Raw genomic sequence first — 13,695 nt, forward strand, 5'->3', positions numbered from 1 at the left:
TTTCTCTGATTTGAAATTCATCGCATGACACACACGCGTACGCCTCTCTGTGCATTTGCGCTGTTATTTACAGCCGATATCTCCAGCCAGACATCGACATTTTTTTTTTTTGACAGACTGGCTGTCTTGTGTTTTTTTTTTTTCTTTTTATCGTTGTCCTTCAAGACAGCGCTACGGCAACTTGCCAATGAAGCACCGCTTTAATCAGAGCAGCAGAAAGACACTTCCACCAAGATGCCTCACCGCAAAACCTTCCTCGGCTTCCCTGTCTGTGTTCGGGACTTCTACACATTTCTACAGACTGAGTCAAATTTCACAGAGTACTATTTTTACACCGCAGCGCTCCGCCACAGAGTTCTCATGATAATTCACGAGACGGAGCTCGCGCCTGAGGACGGCAGAGCTATCACTTGAGTCCTTTCACTTCAGACATTTCTTAACTTTTACTTTCTTTTTGTGCTTGTCTCAGCAGAGCGTTCTGTGTTTGACCGCCTCAAGACGTAAACGTAAAGCTTTTATGTAAAGCATTCCCCCTATTTTGACCACTTGAAAGACTTTCCAGTCCAGCACCCCCAATTATGTAAATACCACGTGGGACCAACAAAACCACTGCCATGTTGCCCAGTGCATTTAGCCACCTGAGGAACTAGTTTCTGCTTTTCTCATTTCCTTAAGCCGCTGACACAGAATCGCATTTATCGGAATGTCCGGCTGTGTCTCGTGTTCAGAATGTGAACCACCACTGATGCTGACATTTACTACACTGCTGAGGTTTTGATACGCATGACAGCTAATTAACGTCAACGCTTTAAATTGGAGAAATGTGACGGGCTGTTACGAGCCTGTCACATCTCTCCAATTTAAAGCATAAGAATGACAGGACAGCATGCTGTCATCATGCCGTCATCATATTACACAAAATAGGGGATCCACACACAAAAAAAGCAACACTGACCTCTTCTAAAACAGATTATTGTTCTATCTGAGGCCATTTGCTCTTTTATAATGACTCCGCTGTGGATCACAGCATACTCTTCTATTTTACAGCTCACCGTGAGGGAACATGGTCAGGCTGAAACACTGCTTCATTATTGATGAGAAGCAGCAGCAGGGGGCACACAGGAGAAAGATCAAAGCACTTCATTCCCTGCGTTCACCTTAGCGTTGTTGCATCATCGGAGCTCGCATACGCAGTAGCTTAACTCTGCGGAGAGAGCGGATAGAACGGCTTATTCTGTTTTGAAAGAGCACCGAAGGAGCCTCCTCAGCATGCCAATGGCCTTGTTTGTAATCCATTCCAAACGCGTTGCTTGTTAGTCACTAAGAGGACGTTTATGCAAAGAGACAAGGGGGGAAGGAAGTGGCAGGCCCTAACAAAAGATGCTCACTTGGACGAGAGAGGGGCTGATCGATAGAGCCTTGAGAGAGCTATCAATCAGAGCCCCGGCCCAGTAAATTATGGTTTTATTAGTATTGAGCTGACCACTGCTGAGAGAGACCTTAAAACATTGAGATGCTGGCCCACATCGGAGGCTAGAGAAAGAGAGGGAAATCGGTGTCGACCCCCCCCCCCCCCCCCAAACTTAATACGCACTGATTGAATTCCAGTCAGATCATGACTTGTATGTACCACAGCTTCCCCACTGTCATGGCAAATAGCAGTGATTCATGGGAAGACGACGGAGCGAGGCCACAAAGCGGTGCACTCTGGGAAGTGCAGTTTGCAATGAAGGGGTGACTAAATTGAGGGAAGTAGATCGCAGAGGAGCAGAAATGCAATTCCGGCGCTGCTGGGCCCTCATTCCCAGCCGGCTCACTGAGGACTAACTCATTTAGGAACAGCAGGGGAAACTCAATAGGACCAATTGAGAAAATAATATATTGAATCTGGTGGTTGAGTGGGCTGTGGAAGACTGCGGAGGGGAACTGTGTGCTAAAAACCTGAGTGTGTTTAAGCAGCATATACACGTGTATGTGAATACACACACACACACACACACACACACACACACACACACACACACACACACAGACAGATTCCTTTCACTTTGCAGCATAGCACATATGGTGTTCACCTGTTAGCTGTTACTATTGCGCTATACTTGAACATGGTGGGTGCACCAGTTTGGTCCTGCCTGGCATATCTCAATAAATATTGCATGGATCACCATGGAAGCGATACGACATGGTAGCCAGTCTCTGTGTCTCTGTGGGTGTGTGGCATTGTAACTGACGTACGCTGCTTATTTCTGACCGAACTGCAGTACTGTGCACAAAGAAGTGTCCTGCTTTCCGTTGCCCAGTTTGTCTCCTTAGTACAGAATAGTGCTGTTTTCTGTCTTTTTTAAACGTAGTATGAATTGTTTGAACTGTATACTCAATGGCTCCTGGGACTGATTCACACTGCGGTCTTGTATCAGTGCCGGAGGCGGTCCTCACTCCATTAGTGCAGCGGACTGGTAAACAACTCTGAGCTTCCGTTTCTGCGGGAATCAAAGCGACCGTGATTGGCTCTCGCCCGGTTGTTGCTCGCATTGTGTTGTCGGAGGACTTTTGCATAAAGTTGAGCTCTTCTCAACTTTCCCCCTGTAGTGCCACTGGCTGTAGCAAGACATTTAGTATGTCTTTAGTTGGAGAATCAGCAGTGGTAGAACAGTTATCCTCACACACCCCCGCTATTGTGCTGATTCCTCATGTGCATGATGTTTTTTTGTGGAATTGAGGTTTTACTAAGAACTCCTTAAAGGACCTGGGCATCCACTTTGGGAAGCACTGGCATTAGATGAGGCTCTAGGCGGATGTGAGAAGCTAATGAAAGTAGGGTATCTAGCCAGCAGCGAGGCGAGTTGTGCCTGGGGCAGGATGCAGCAGCTTAAGGATTGTAATTACAGCATTATGGGGAGGTTGACTGGATTAGGGCCACAGCAACAGGCTGAGACCAGGATAGAAGGCCAGGAAATGGCCACGGACGAGACATTATTAGCTTTGGTTGACAGCTTAAGACGAGCCCCGTCAACACACTGCTTCTTCTCCCTCACTGACTACTCAAGGTCAGGCAGATGCTGATGCACAGGCAAAAACACATTTTGTGCACGACTCTGGCACTTACCACAAACGCACACAAACACAAACACATGAATACAGGTAAGCATGCACGCACACACACACACACACACACGCTCACGCTCACGCTCCATTCACACATTGACAAATATCAGCCTCACCTTGAGTGCACAAACACACAGGCTTGCTTCGTGAGTCCAGCGGGAGCAGAGCAGCAGATGATCTTGACTGGGCTCAGTGTAAGTCACAGCGCTCTGCCCTCTCCCTCAGTCAACAGAATAATCCACTCTGAAAACGGCTAGATTAAGACAGATAGAACTCACGATGAGGTGATGAGAACCGCTGGATAAGAAAGGAATAGAATCTCAACAAAGACACTGGCAAACTTAAAGGAACACAAATAAACCCCTTTACCAACTAGATGTTGCTGTGATACCACCAAGTATTTTCAATTGTGATAATTGATGCTTAATGCATATTTATACTATCCAGTCAATTCTTAAGATGAAATGTGTCTTGTTTTTGCGTGGGCATCAAAAGCTATTTCCTAGGAAAAGACCCAGATGTTGAATCACTGCTGCGATATCAAATATCAGGTGATGGCAGATTTTACATGGAAATGTCACTGCTCGTCATGCACTAGTCAGTAAACATTCACAGGTCAGTAAACATGCACAAAGCATTAGCATGCACAGAGGCAGACTTAATTAATACTGGATACACAAAGATTAAGCAGCTGCCATTTTGCTTCTGTGTTAAGTTGATTCCAAAGTCTATTTGCAATAGAAGCCAATGAATACCTTTGAAAGGAGCCCGCTCTGCGCTCAGAGATAGAGGAGACAGTTACACAGTGGTGCGTCTGAGATCTCTTCCTCTTGACACATTCTATACATAATTTTCATATCATTTGGTCCTCAGCTGCTCGCTCTCTGTTCCACTCCGTCCACACATTCACCTACCTCTCACCTGAGACACTCCATCTTACTTCTTTTCGGCTCGTGACGGATCCGACGGCAGATTAAAAAGTGCGGAGAGAGGTTGAGTAAAAGAGCGAGAGAAGCGGGTCAAATAAATCTTTATTTTCGTCAATTTGAGCCTTATTGAGACTGAATCATCCGGGGACACGCTTTTTATTATAAGGCTGCCAGTGGCCGTGCCTCTGATTGTAATTGTGTTGACCCAGCCCCCCATTTCACACACACACACACACACACACACACACACACACACACACACACACACACACACACACACACACACCACACAAACACATTTTCCCTACTCGCACCTGGTTCATATCAACACGGTGTCCCGATAAAGTCCGGCGCGCTCAAACTCATTAAACCTCTCATTTATATTAAACAGACGATAAGTCCCTCCGCCCTGCTCTGCGTCTCCCACGAGGAGGCGACTCGGCGGCACCCACACTGCACTTTCCTCCCCCCACCATCCTCCCTTTTTCTTGTTATTCCCCAAATTTGTTGACCAAAAAGTCCCCTCCTCTTCTTCCCTCCTCTTCCTCCTGCTCCCCTGTCTTCCTGCTGCGGTTGTTGTCTGATATTCTGCTCCCCTTTCTCTTGGCTGGGGGCCAGCAGAGTGTTGTGAGACATCAATATTAGCCAGGGCCTCCTGGTTTAAAGCATGCTCGAGGTACAAAGTTGAACTGCGTACGACTATCTAGCTGTAAGGTAGCTATCTGTAATGGGTTCTGTACAGGGAGTTCTTCTCCAGTGCCTTCCCCCGGCTGCCCACAGGCTGCTATGAAGCATTGTGGGAAATAAGGCCAAGGCCCAAGGTTTATTCTCTCACTCTCTGCACGTGGATGTGAGATTTCTTTTTTTTCACTGACTCTTGCTGCGGTAGCTCCATAGCATCTATCCGAAAACAAATCCTCTATTGGCTTTTGAAGACTGAGCACAGTATCTGGGCCCAGTGGTTCCAGAACCGCTAACCGTGTCCCTCCTGCCAAGACTGACACATGCACCGAGTGTACAGTGGGCTCAATAACCAGCAGTGCGGCGTATCGACCACATGGCAAATGTCACTGGTCCATTTACTGGGGTTCATTGTTAGAGACAGCTGTCTATGGGAAATCCATGTAGCTTTATCCGGCTCGGACTTCTACAGGAGCCGTTTCACACTGCTGAGCCAGAAAATACCCACGTAAGACGAGACGGACGCTGGAGCCACGTTCCTGGAGTATTGATGGCATCCCATCATGCAGACCCATTTCTTCTTCTGTGTGTTGTTTGTGTGTGTGTGTGTATAGCTTCCTGTTCATGTGGTACCCGCACGCTGCAAAAATGACCCGTAAATGACCATGTCAAAATAATGAATGTATGTACAATCTGAGGTTTTTATTTGTGTCAACACACATTCATTTGGGATTTTTGATTATTTCAAAAGGCAGAATACATCAGTCTCAATTTAATTTACAAGGCTTAATATACAGAATAATGCAAGATAATAGATACACTTCTTTAATGCTGTAAAAAAATTGTAATAGAGTTAGTAGTAGAAAATTCTGTTATTTTCGATCACTTAAACTTAAACAGACGAAACCACTATGTTTGAAAATTACTCAAACCTTTCAGTTATGAATGTGAATATGCCACAAATGTGTATTTTGAAAATTGTTCATATTGGCCCTTTAACAAAAATAATATTATACGTCTTTTTATCAGACCTAATGCAACATTTGATTGGCACTGTACCTATTTGTAAGCCCCATGTCTGCTCTTCATCTCGCCCTTGTTTCTGTAGCAAGCCCCTGCCAGTCCTCCGGTTCTAGAGCGTCCCGTGAACTCTCGACTGGACAACCACGAGCGCCGTATTTCCCACTCCGTGTATGAAAGCATCGAAGGCATGGACAGCAGCTCCACGCCGCTGGCTAATATGATCGGACGCATTGGTGAGTCACATATCAGCGAGGTTCTTTCACCCTCCCTCTCTGCACCTTTGTGTCTCTTTCAACCTCTTACAGACTCGGCAAATTGGATTTTTTTTTTTTTTGTGCCGGTCACTCCCTATTCAAATTGATGAGAAGTGTGGTTGACCTGCTAACCTGCTCATTGGATATATTTTGCCCTTAAATTGGTGCTGTCTGTAAACTGACATCCCCTGATCAATTTTAGCATTCACCCCATCCCCTCTGCTAGCTCCTTCCCTTAAACCCCCAACCAGCATCACCTTCAAAGCCTCATCCCCCCCTCATCGCTCTGCATCCCAAGGTGCTCTATTTCACTATTCAAACCTCTCAGGGATTAACGTCACCCCCGATCCTCCCGGCCTTCACTCCACTCCTGACTGATTTCACTCTGACTGATTTCACTCGGGTCAATTTCCATTCCACCCAGCTGACATCAGCGGGCTAAGATCTCGCCTCTTCAGGTGTATTAGAATTGGCAATTCAATCCTCGGTCAGCCGCTGCTGTCATCTCAACATCGACGGATCTTTTCGCGCATGCACACGCGCAGGAAGGGGAGGTGATTGCATCGGTGTGGAAAGGGGCGTGTTTGTAGGGGGGGTGATGCAGTGCAGTAGTGGCCTCTTTTTTCAACACACACACAGTTAGGTTCTCATGAACTTGTTTTCTCGTCTTCCCTTCCTATCCCCTTATCTCCTAGTTTCTTTCTCCTCCTTTTTTTTTCCTCCCAGTCTCCTCTTTCACCTGCCACCCCGTCTAACTTCCACTCTCCTCTCCTCGGATGGAGTGAATTTGTAATCCGTCGATGATCTACACTTGCTGCCCTTCTCCCATTCATTCTTCCGTTTCTCTCCGATCCCCTCCCCACCGTCTCCCCCAGAGCGGTGCCACTCTGCCACAGATCATAGAAGATCTGAGGCTGTGTCAGAGGCATCTGATGGTTAATTAAGCCTCCAGATCAATAGGGCTTGCCCCTGACACTCTCTCTCCCACTGTCTCCGTCTCCCCTTCTCTTTTTTCACTCTTTCATCGCGTCTTTCTCCTCCATCCCAAATCAAATACGCTCCAATTGGTTTGGGTTTTCCCCTCAGTTTGGCTTATTCATTCCGCTGGCTCTTTTTTTTTGACGCAGGCTTTTTTCCAGAACGGCGCTGTGATCATAAGCAGCAACTGTGGGCGCACTGATGGAAAAGTTTCTTGCCATTGAAACTTCAATGGCGCCCAGCACTCATCTCATCCTGCGGAGTGGGTGTCAAATGAGCCAAGTGGAAAAGTTTTAGGGGTGGGGGTGGAGTGGGTGCTAAAGCGGTGAGTTATCACAGCGGAAGCTCGGCGGAGTCTCAGATCTTTGACGTCGCTTGTCTCGCAGCAAGAAAACGTCAGTTCCTTTTCTTCTCTGTCTTGAGGCTGTCTCCGAGTCGCGGCCTCATTAACCCGTGCCCACATTCTGTGACAGGTCTTCATCTTTCTGAATTGACACAATTACGTTATTTAAATTTCTGATGCAGTCAGAGTAGAGTTCGTATTCATCACAGCAACACAACACTGCCGCACTGAGGTAAAACGCGACACCTGAGAAGTAGAATCAGGAATTGCTACCAAGGGTTGGTCGACTGTTTTTGCTTTTTGCAATTACTGCAAATCTGATCCTCCGAAAATGCAGAAGATGTATTTTGCCCCCCCCCCTCCCAGAAGCGCGCTGGGTATATAAGAAGAAATTCTCTCTGTCTTCTGCCGCCAAGCAAGTGGCAATGACCTTGCATCTCAGTCACCACACAGAGCTAAATCTAGTTAACTTTGATCAAATGTCCCAACATTTACTTTGAAAGGCAAATAGCATCAGCGTTCATATTCATCAACATGTGAATTGTTTTTTTTCCATTTCTAAATGTAACTGAAATGTCAGTGTACTACACTTACCCAATTTAGTTTGAATTAAGGCAATACATAAGCGGACAAAACGTTCTGTGAAATGTACATTTCTGCAGGCTAGAAAGAGAGTAGCTGTTTGCTCTCTCTATCTTCTCCTATATGTTATTTCAGAGGGCTCAGACATATTGCCTGGTGTGTGAGATGTGACAGTAATGGTTAGAGGACAGATGCTGGGATCAGTTGGGCAAGGTCAGGAAGCACACAGCCACCAGGGCTTGACTGACAGCTCGATGCGGAGTGTATCTAGACCTGCTAAATTACTGAATCGAGAAAGCCAGACATGTGGAGTCTGGGATATATGGCAGGCCATAGATACAGCACAGCACACACCTAATGAAGTTGCGTGCGAGCACGCACAGTGGCACACTCACGTACAACCTCTCCATCAGGTTAGGCTCAATTTCCACTGATCCACTGAATTCTCTAACCAAATCAGTTCCTCTCCTCTGCTCCATTATGCTGCCTGTGCTGCTGTAAGTGGACCAAAGCACGGAGGCAAAAGGGATGGAATGGCTTTGCTGCTCAAGAATTAAGAACTGGCTTTGAACGTGAGTTATAGCAGACAGCAGCAAGTCAATACAGTGAAATTGTAAACTATTATTTCTGCCAAACCATCATTGTGATGCTACATTGTCTATTTCCTAAAAAACAACAACAAAAAACAGCTGCAATGTCCTACGGATGCCTTATCTCACCTCACCCAGATATCGATCAGACACTGGACCAGCTCTTCTGCTCCCAGCAGTCACAGGTAGCTTGCTGCCTTTCTTCTGAAACAGTGAGAACAGGTATTGGATCTGCGGGGGCATAGGTAGAATTTAATCAATTATAGGAGTCATGATTACCATGGCAACAGCAAAGAAAAGCACCAAATGACGCTGGAGGGAGTCAGGTGCTATTAAGCTGGTGTAGTACCATCATATGACATTGATTGTAAGGGTTGCCTTCATCTTCCCTGTAGTGTGTTTTGGGCTGTCATTCAGAACAATCGGCTGTGTGTGTGTGTGTGTGTGTGTGTGTGTGTGTGTGTGTGTGTGTGTGTGTGTGTGTGTGTGTGTGTGTGTGTGTGTGTGTGTGTGTGTGTGTGTGTGTGTGCATACGTTCAGCTCATCAATAGTCAGAGGTAATCCCACTCCCCCTTTGCCTCAGTAAACCACGCGATGCTGTGATAGAGTCAGCTTTAGCTTCACACACACACACACACACACACACCACGCTTCATGGCATCGTGGCCGGAAGCTGAATCCACAGCTAGCAGGTGGTGAACATACAGTGCGTTCTGCTTGAGTCCCTGAAAGAAAATTACTCTTTTTTTTTCTCTTTCCTTCCCCCACTTTTTACCCTTGAGGTGAAAGGATCGAGAATCGTCAGAGATGCTTTCTCTCTCAAAAGAGGGAAAAAACAGAAAGGAAGGAAAGGTGAATTAACCGAATGGAAATATGGGGCTGAGTGAAATCTCCTGCATGGGCACAGCGGGACAGTGACAGCCGAGGTTTGACGCAAAGGTCGTTAGCATCACACCCGGCTTCGCCTTCCGTCCTGTCTAATCGGAAAAAGGGCCGCGGGGCGCGGGGTCCACACGCTGGGGTGAAAATTGAGGCCCTCGGACTAACGCTTTCTTTGGATGTGGCTGTTTAGCCGAGCGCCTGAGTCAGAACGCACACCCAGGACCGGCACAGGAGTGAGGGAGGGGCGTGAGGCGGGAACCAGGCAAGTGCACCCATGCTGTTGTCACACATAAGGAGGTGTTCACAGGATGTAATGTGTGCAGTGCAGGTGACGGTGCAAAAAAACCCTGTGTTCGGGCGATTTTTCCATCGTTATGAGGACATTTATTTTAGTTTAGTTTGTTATTGTGTGACTTTGGTGAACTAACTGAAGTCACACAATAACAGTAACAAACTAACCGATAGAGGCCGGGACTCTTGTGGCTTGGGCATAGATAACGGCTTCAGTTCCCTGTCAGAAACACAGACTGTGTAGCAGTTTGACGGCAGGGTAAAGCGGTGAACATGGCATGTAGTGATATTTGATCTTTTAGGTGGGCCATTCTTCCAGGTGGCTAAAATACGTTTTGCTGCTGCCCCCCCGCCCACAACAGTGCATTGCTGTGCTCCTGTGCAGTAACTCCCACCGCCATCTACTGCAGGTATTACACTGACTACGGCTGAAGCACTTTCTACAACCCCACTTCACAACACCCAAACTATCCCTTTAAGTGGGACCGTCCTCCCAGAACTTGAACCTGCTGTCCCCTCAACTCCAGTATTTCACAGTCTGCAGACTCAACCTTTCTGTATGCTCAGCCATCGGTGCAGGAGATGAGCCAAAGAGACCCACCTTAATTTGGTGTCCAGGCTGCTTGAGAGTGCCATCAGCATGCCTCATTGAGAAAATAACACAGGCGTAAATTGTGGTACCCTAGAACTTTCCCTCTCCTTGTGCTTACGGTTCCCATTTGCTGTGGTCATTTGGCCTAAAAGAGGTGTATTTGCCCTACACATTTTTAACACATTCCCTAAAAACAAGTTTGAAGAACCAGAAATGTAACAAAAAAATGTAAAATGCAGTCACTTAGAAAATATTGTTGAAAATGCTATTTTTCACAGCAGACATTTTCACTTTGCCACAGTGGGGAAAGCACAGGTGTCACTTATAACATTAATGATCACTCTGTTCTATTCAAATGTGACAGTAAGCCAGCATGCACAATACCAGGACCCTGAAACTGAAGCAGCTCTACAGAATAGGTCCTTTTCACAACATCCATTTTGACATGCCATAGCATGCTGATTCAAATTCATTTTGGTCTCATTCTCTTAAGTTTGTCACAGCCAGTCCAGTGAGCCAGCATGCACAATACCATAATTCATGTTATGAATTACTGTGTTTGCCTCGCACGACAAAATGGCTGCTGTGAAAAGGACCTATTGAGCCATCATTACTTTAATTCAAGTGAGAGACACAGAAAAAGAAGTATGAAAAAGGATACAAATTGGAGGACCCTTAACATGTATCTGATACAAAACTCTATTAGCACCTTGGAAGTATGGTTTCGCGAGAACATGATTTCTATTTTGGGCCACGTGGTCCATCTCCACGGGTGCTTTGACCTGTCTCATTAGACCTCTTCCAAGGACTGTGTGGGTGTGTACAGACGGCGCTTGATTAGTATCTCTCCAACTCCCCCATTAGTTTTGTTGCACCTGCTAGGTTGAGAGAACTTTCTCCCTCATCCTTCTGATAGGTCCGTGAGGTTGGGTGACCTCACGTATTTCCAGCATAGCTCCGCCCGAACCTGTACATGAGCCAGAGAGAAAACAGCCGCGTGGGTGTGCAGGTCAGCAATGCCACATTTAGAGTCCAGTTAATGTGATTTTAAATTCCTGCTTGAGTCTGAAAGAAACACATAGCTGCTAGAACAAACGAGAGGAATTTGTCTGCTGTGAGGGATGATTAAAGAACAAAGCATCAGGTATTTCACTTCCATATTGCTACTTCAACATACACTACATTTCTTCTCTGCTCAAGGGATTTTACACTCATTGCATTACTGGAAGACTTGCTGATATTTGCTTTTAGCCTCGAGCGACAAAGGAATCAAACGTATCAAGTACACAGTATATCTTGGTCTTAAGTATGGATGCATAGGGTGCATCTCCCCGGCTTACAGCTTGCATAGCCTTTGCCTGTGTGAAAAGGTTGAGGTGGTCAGTAATGATATTCCCTGAAATGGCATTTAAAGGCTAAATAACAGGCTTGGATGGGAGGGCGGCTCTTCTTTCTACACTGTTGATGGGTTGACCTCTGCAATAGGAAAACCTTTTAGCCTGCTCGTGGTAATATATGCCAGAGAAGTGCTTAGTTTGGTTTGACGCCGTACTAAAGATCACCTATGCCAGTAGCGACAGCCTCTTGGCTGCATTATCGACTACCATTCATTGTGTGGAAATATTTTATGCACTGAGCTGTCACCAAATCAGTTTTCCAAGCATACAGTGCCAATTGTCACATCCTGTCAATTTGTTGTCATAGGGACCATGACAACACCTGCCAACCCAGGACTCACAAAAAAAACAGCTTATGACTGCTTCCTGAGCGCTCTGTTCCTGGCTCCATGAGAATCACTGGTTGACTCCACATGTCTCTGGGAGTCTCAGTGTTTGAAGTCCGTATTCTAATCCTACGCGTCTGATTCCTGACGTCGCGTTTCTCTACGAGGAAGTAAGGCATCGAGCCAACTGAATGGTCGTTAGTACGTTATTGCTTGAAAAGGATTTGATTCTCCACCTGGGTCCTGATGATGTAGCATGACAGCTACCTGTCAATCTGTATGATTTCATGTTCACTCATCTTGTTTTGTTTGTAAAAAGTCAGTGGATACATGAACTGGACCAGAACGTAAAAATGAATATGCTTTATTTGTTTCTCTTGGTCTGGACCAAACTACAGGTGTGAAAGTGTCCTCAGAAAATAGCACAAATGTCTCTCGGTAAGGCTTTGGTTGCTACTAATGTGTACTTAGGATGATTACCGGCTGCAATCCGAAAACCATGGCAGCCTGGATCAACTAATGATCTCTCCTCCAGTCAGATCAATAAGCCAAAGTGTCACGAACGGAGGGAGGGAGAAAGAGAAAGAGTGTGTGATGGACAGAGATTGAAGAAATCGCACAGGACAAAGAAGATGGAGTGGGGCCATTAGCCTGACCTCTCACCTCACAGCGCAATGTTTCAACGGGCAACGCTTGGTCAGAGGGCAGAGACGGAGGAGAGTGAAGCTCCGATCCGTGTGGATGGATGCAGCCAGGTGGCCTCTGGAGCCATCGAGCTCATCTGTCTCTGTCTTCACTCTCTGCCAGAGGGGGGACGAACATCTCTGCTTCCACATCGTGGAGTAGCTTCCACACGCTTGAGCATGGGTGGCCAGGGGGCGGCGTGTGCTTTGGTGCGGCCGTGGCCGTGGAAACACAACTTTCACTACACTGATTGGACTGTTTGAGCCGCAAACTTGTCAAGCGTGGGGCATGCGGCTGCATTCACTGGACGCTAAATGCACATTTAGCATGTTTTATCCCAAAAATATGTCTGTTATGTGGCTGTCTACGAGCCCATTCCATTAAAGCATAAGCTGAAAAACATTTTTTTTTTCCCCAATTTTTGTGTTTCAGTGATTTTTTTTTTCTTCTATGAACCATGTTACAATAACAAGACATTAAAATGAACAGCCACTGTCATCACACTGTGATCATGTTTGGCCTGCACATTACCGCCTCATGTTAAGCCCCACCCAACAACTCGTGTTTGTTTTTAGCAGGATGAATGGCGACTGTAGTGTTGCCGAGGCGCTGGGTCGTGTGTGTCGGCGTGACTCGTGAGAAGCTATCTTTAATCACAGTGTGACAAAGGCCACAGCGGCAAGAACTCTTTCTCAGGCATGAATCAGAAGCTCTTTAACACACCGCTTCTGTGAACCATTAACGACAATCGGAGGACTATTTATCCCCATTTGACCTCACGTACACGTCTGTTAGATCTGTGTGCGACTGCTGATTCATTTGTGACGCCATCGTGCTATTAATGTTTTGGTTGAAATGGTGCATTCCTCTCTCAGACTGGGCGAAAGGCTCCGGTAGTTTAAGGATTGCAGAGGCTGAATAGCGTTTCGATTGTTGCCAAGATAGCGGTTCTGTGATTTGGCGAAAACAATAATTACGTTCCCGGTTCTCCCAGGTTTTAAATGCTTGTGGTTATTTCTGCTGCGGTGCCATTAG

The 13,695-nt window shown here is 46.3% G+C and overlaps 1 protein-coding gene across 1 annotated transcript in view; it reads left to right on the forward strand.

Moving 5' to 3' along the window:
* pard3aa (par-3 family cell polarity regulator alpha, a) overlaps positions 1-13,695 on the forward strand; it is a 312,866-nt gene that overhangs the window by 170,642 nt on the left and 128,529 nt on the right. The window contains 1 exon segment of the mRNA XM_068710318.1: positions 5,827-5,974. Coding sequence (XP_068566419.1) covers positions 5,827-5,974 — 148 coding nt within the window.

This window comes from Cebidichthys violaceus, unplaced genomic scaffold (assembly GCF_023349555.1).
Source record: "Cebidichthys violaceus isolate CVI_PGR_0920_01 unplaced genomic scaffold, fCebVio1.0.p SCAF_15, whole genome shotgun sequence".
Taxonomy (NCBI): Eukaryota; Metazoa; Chordata; class Actinopteri; order Perciformes; family Stichaeidae; genus Cebidichthys; species Cebidichthys violaceus.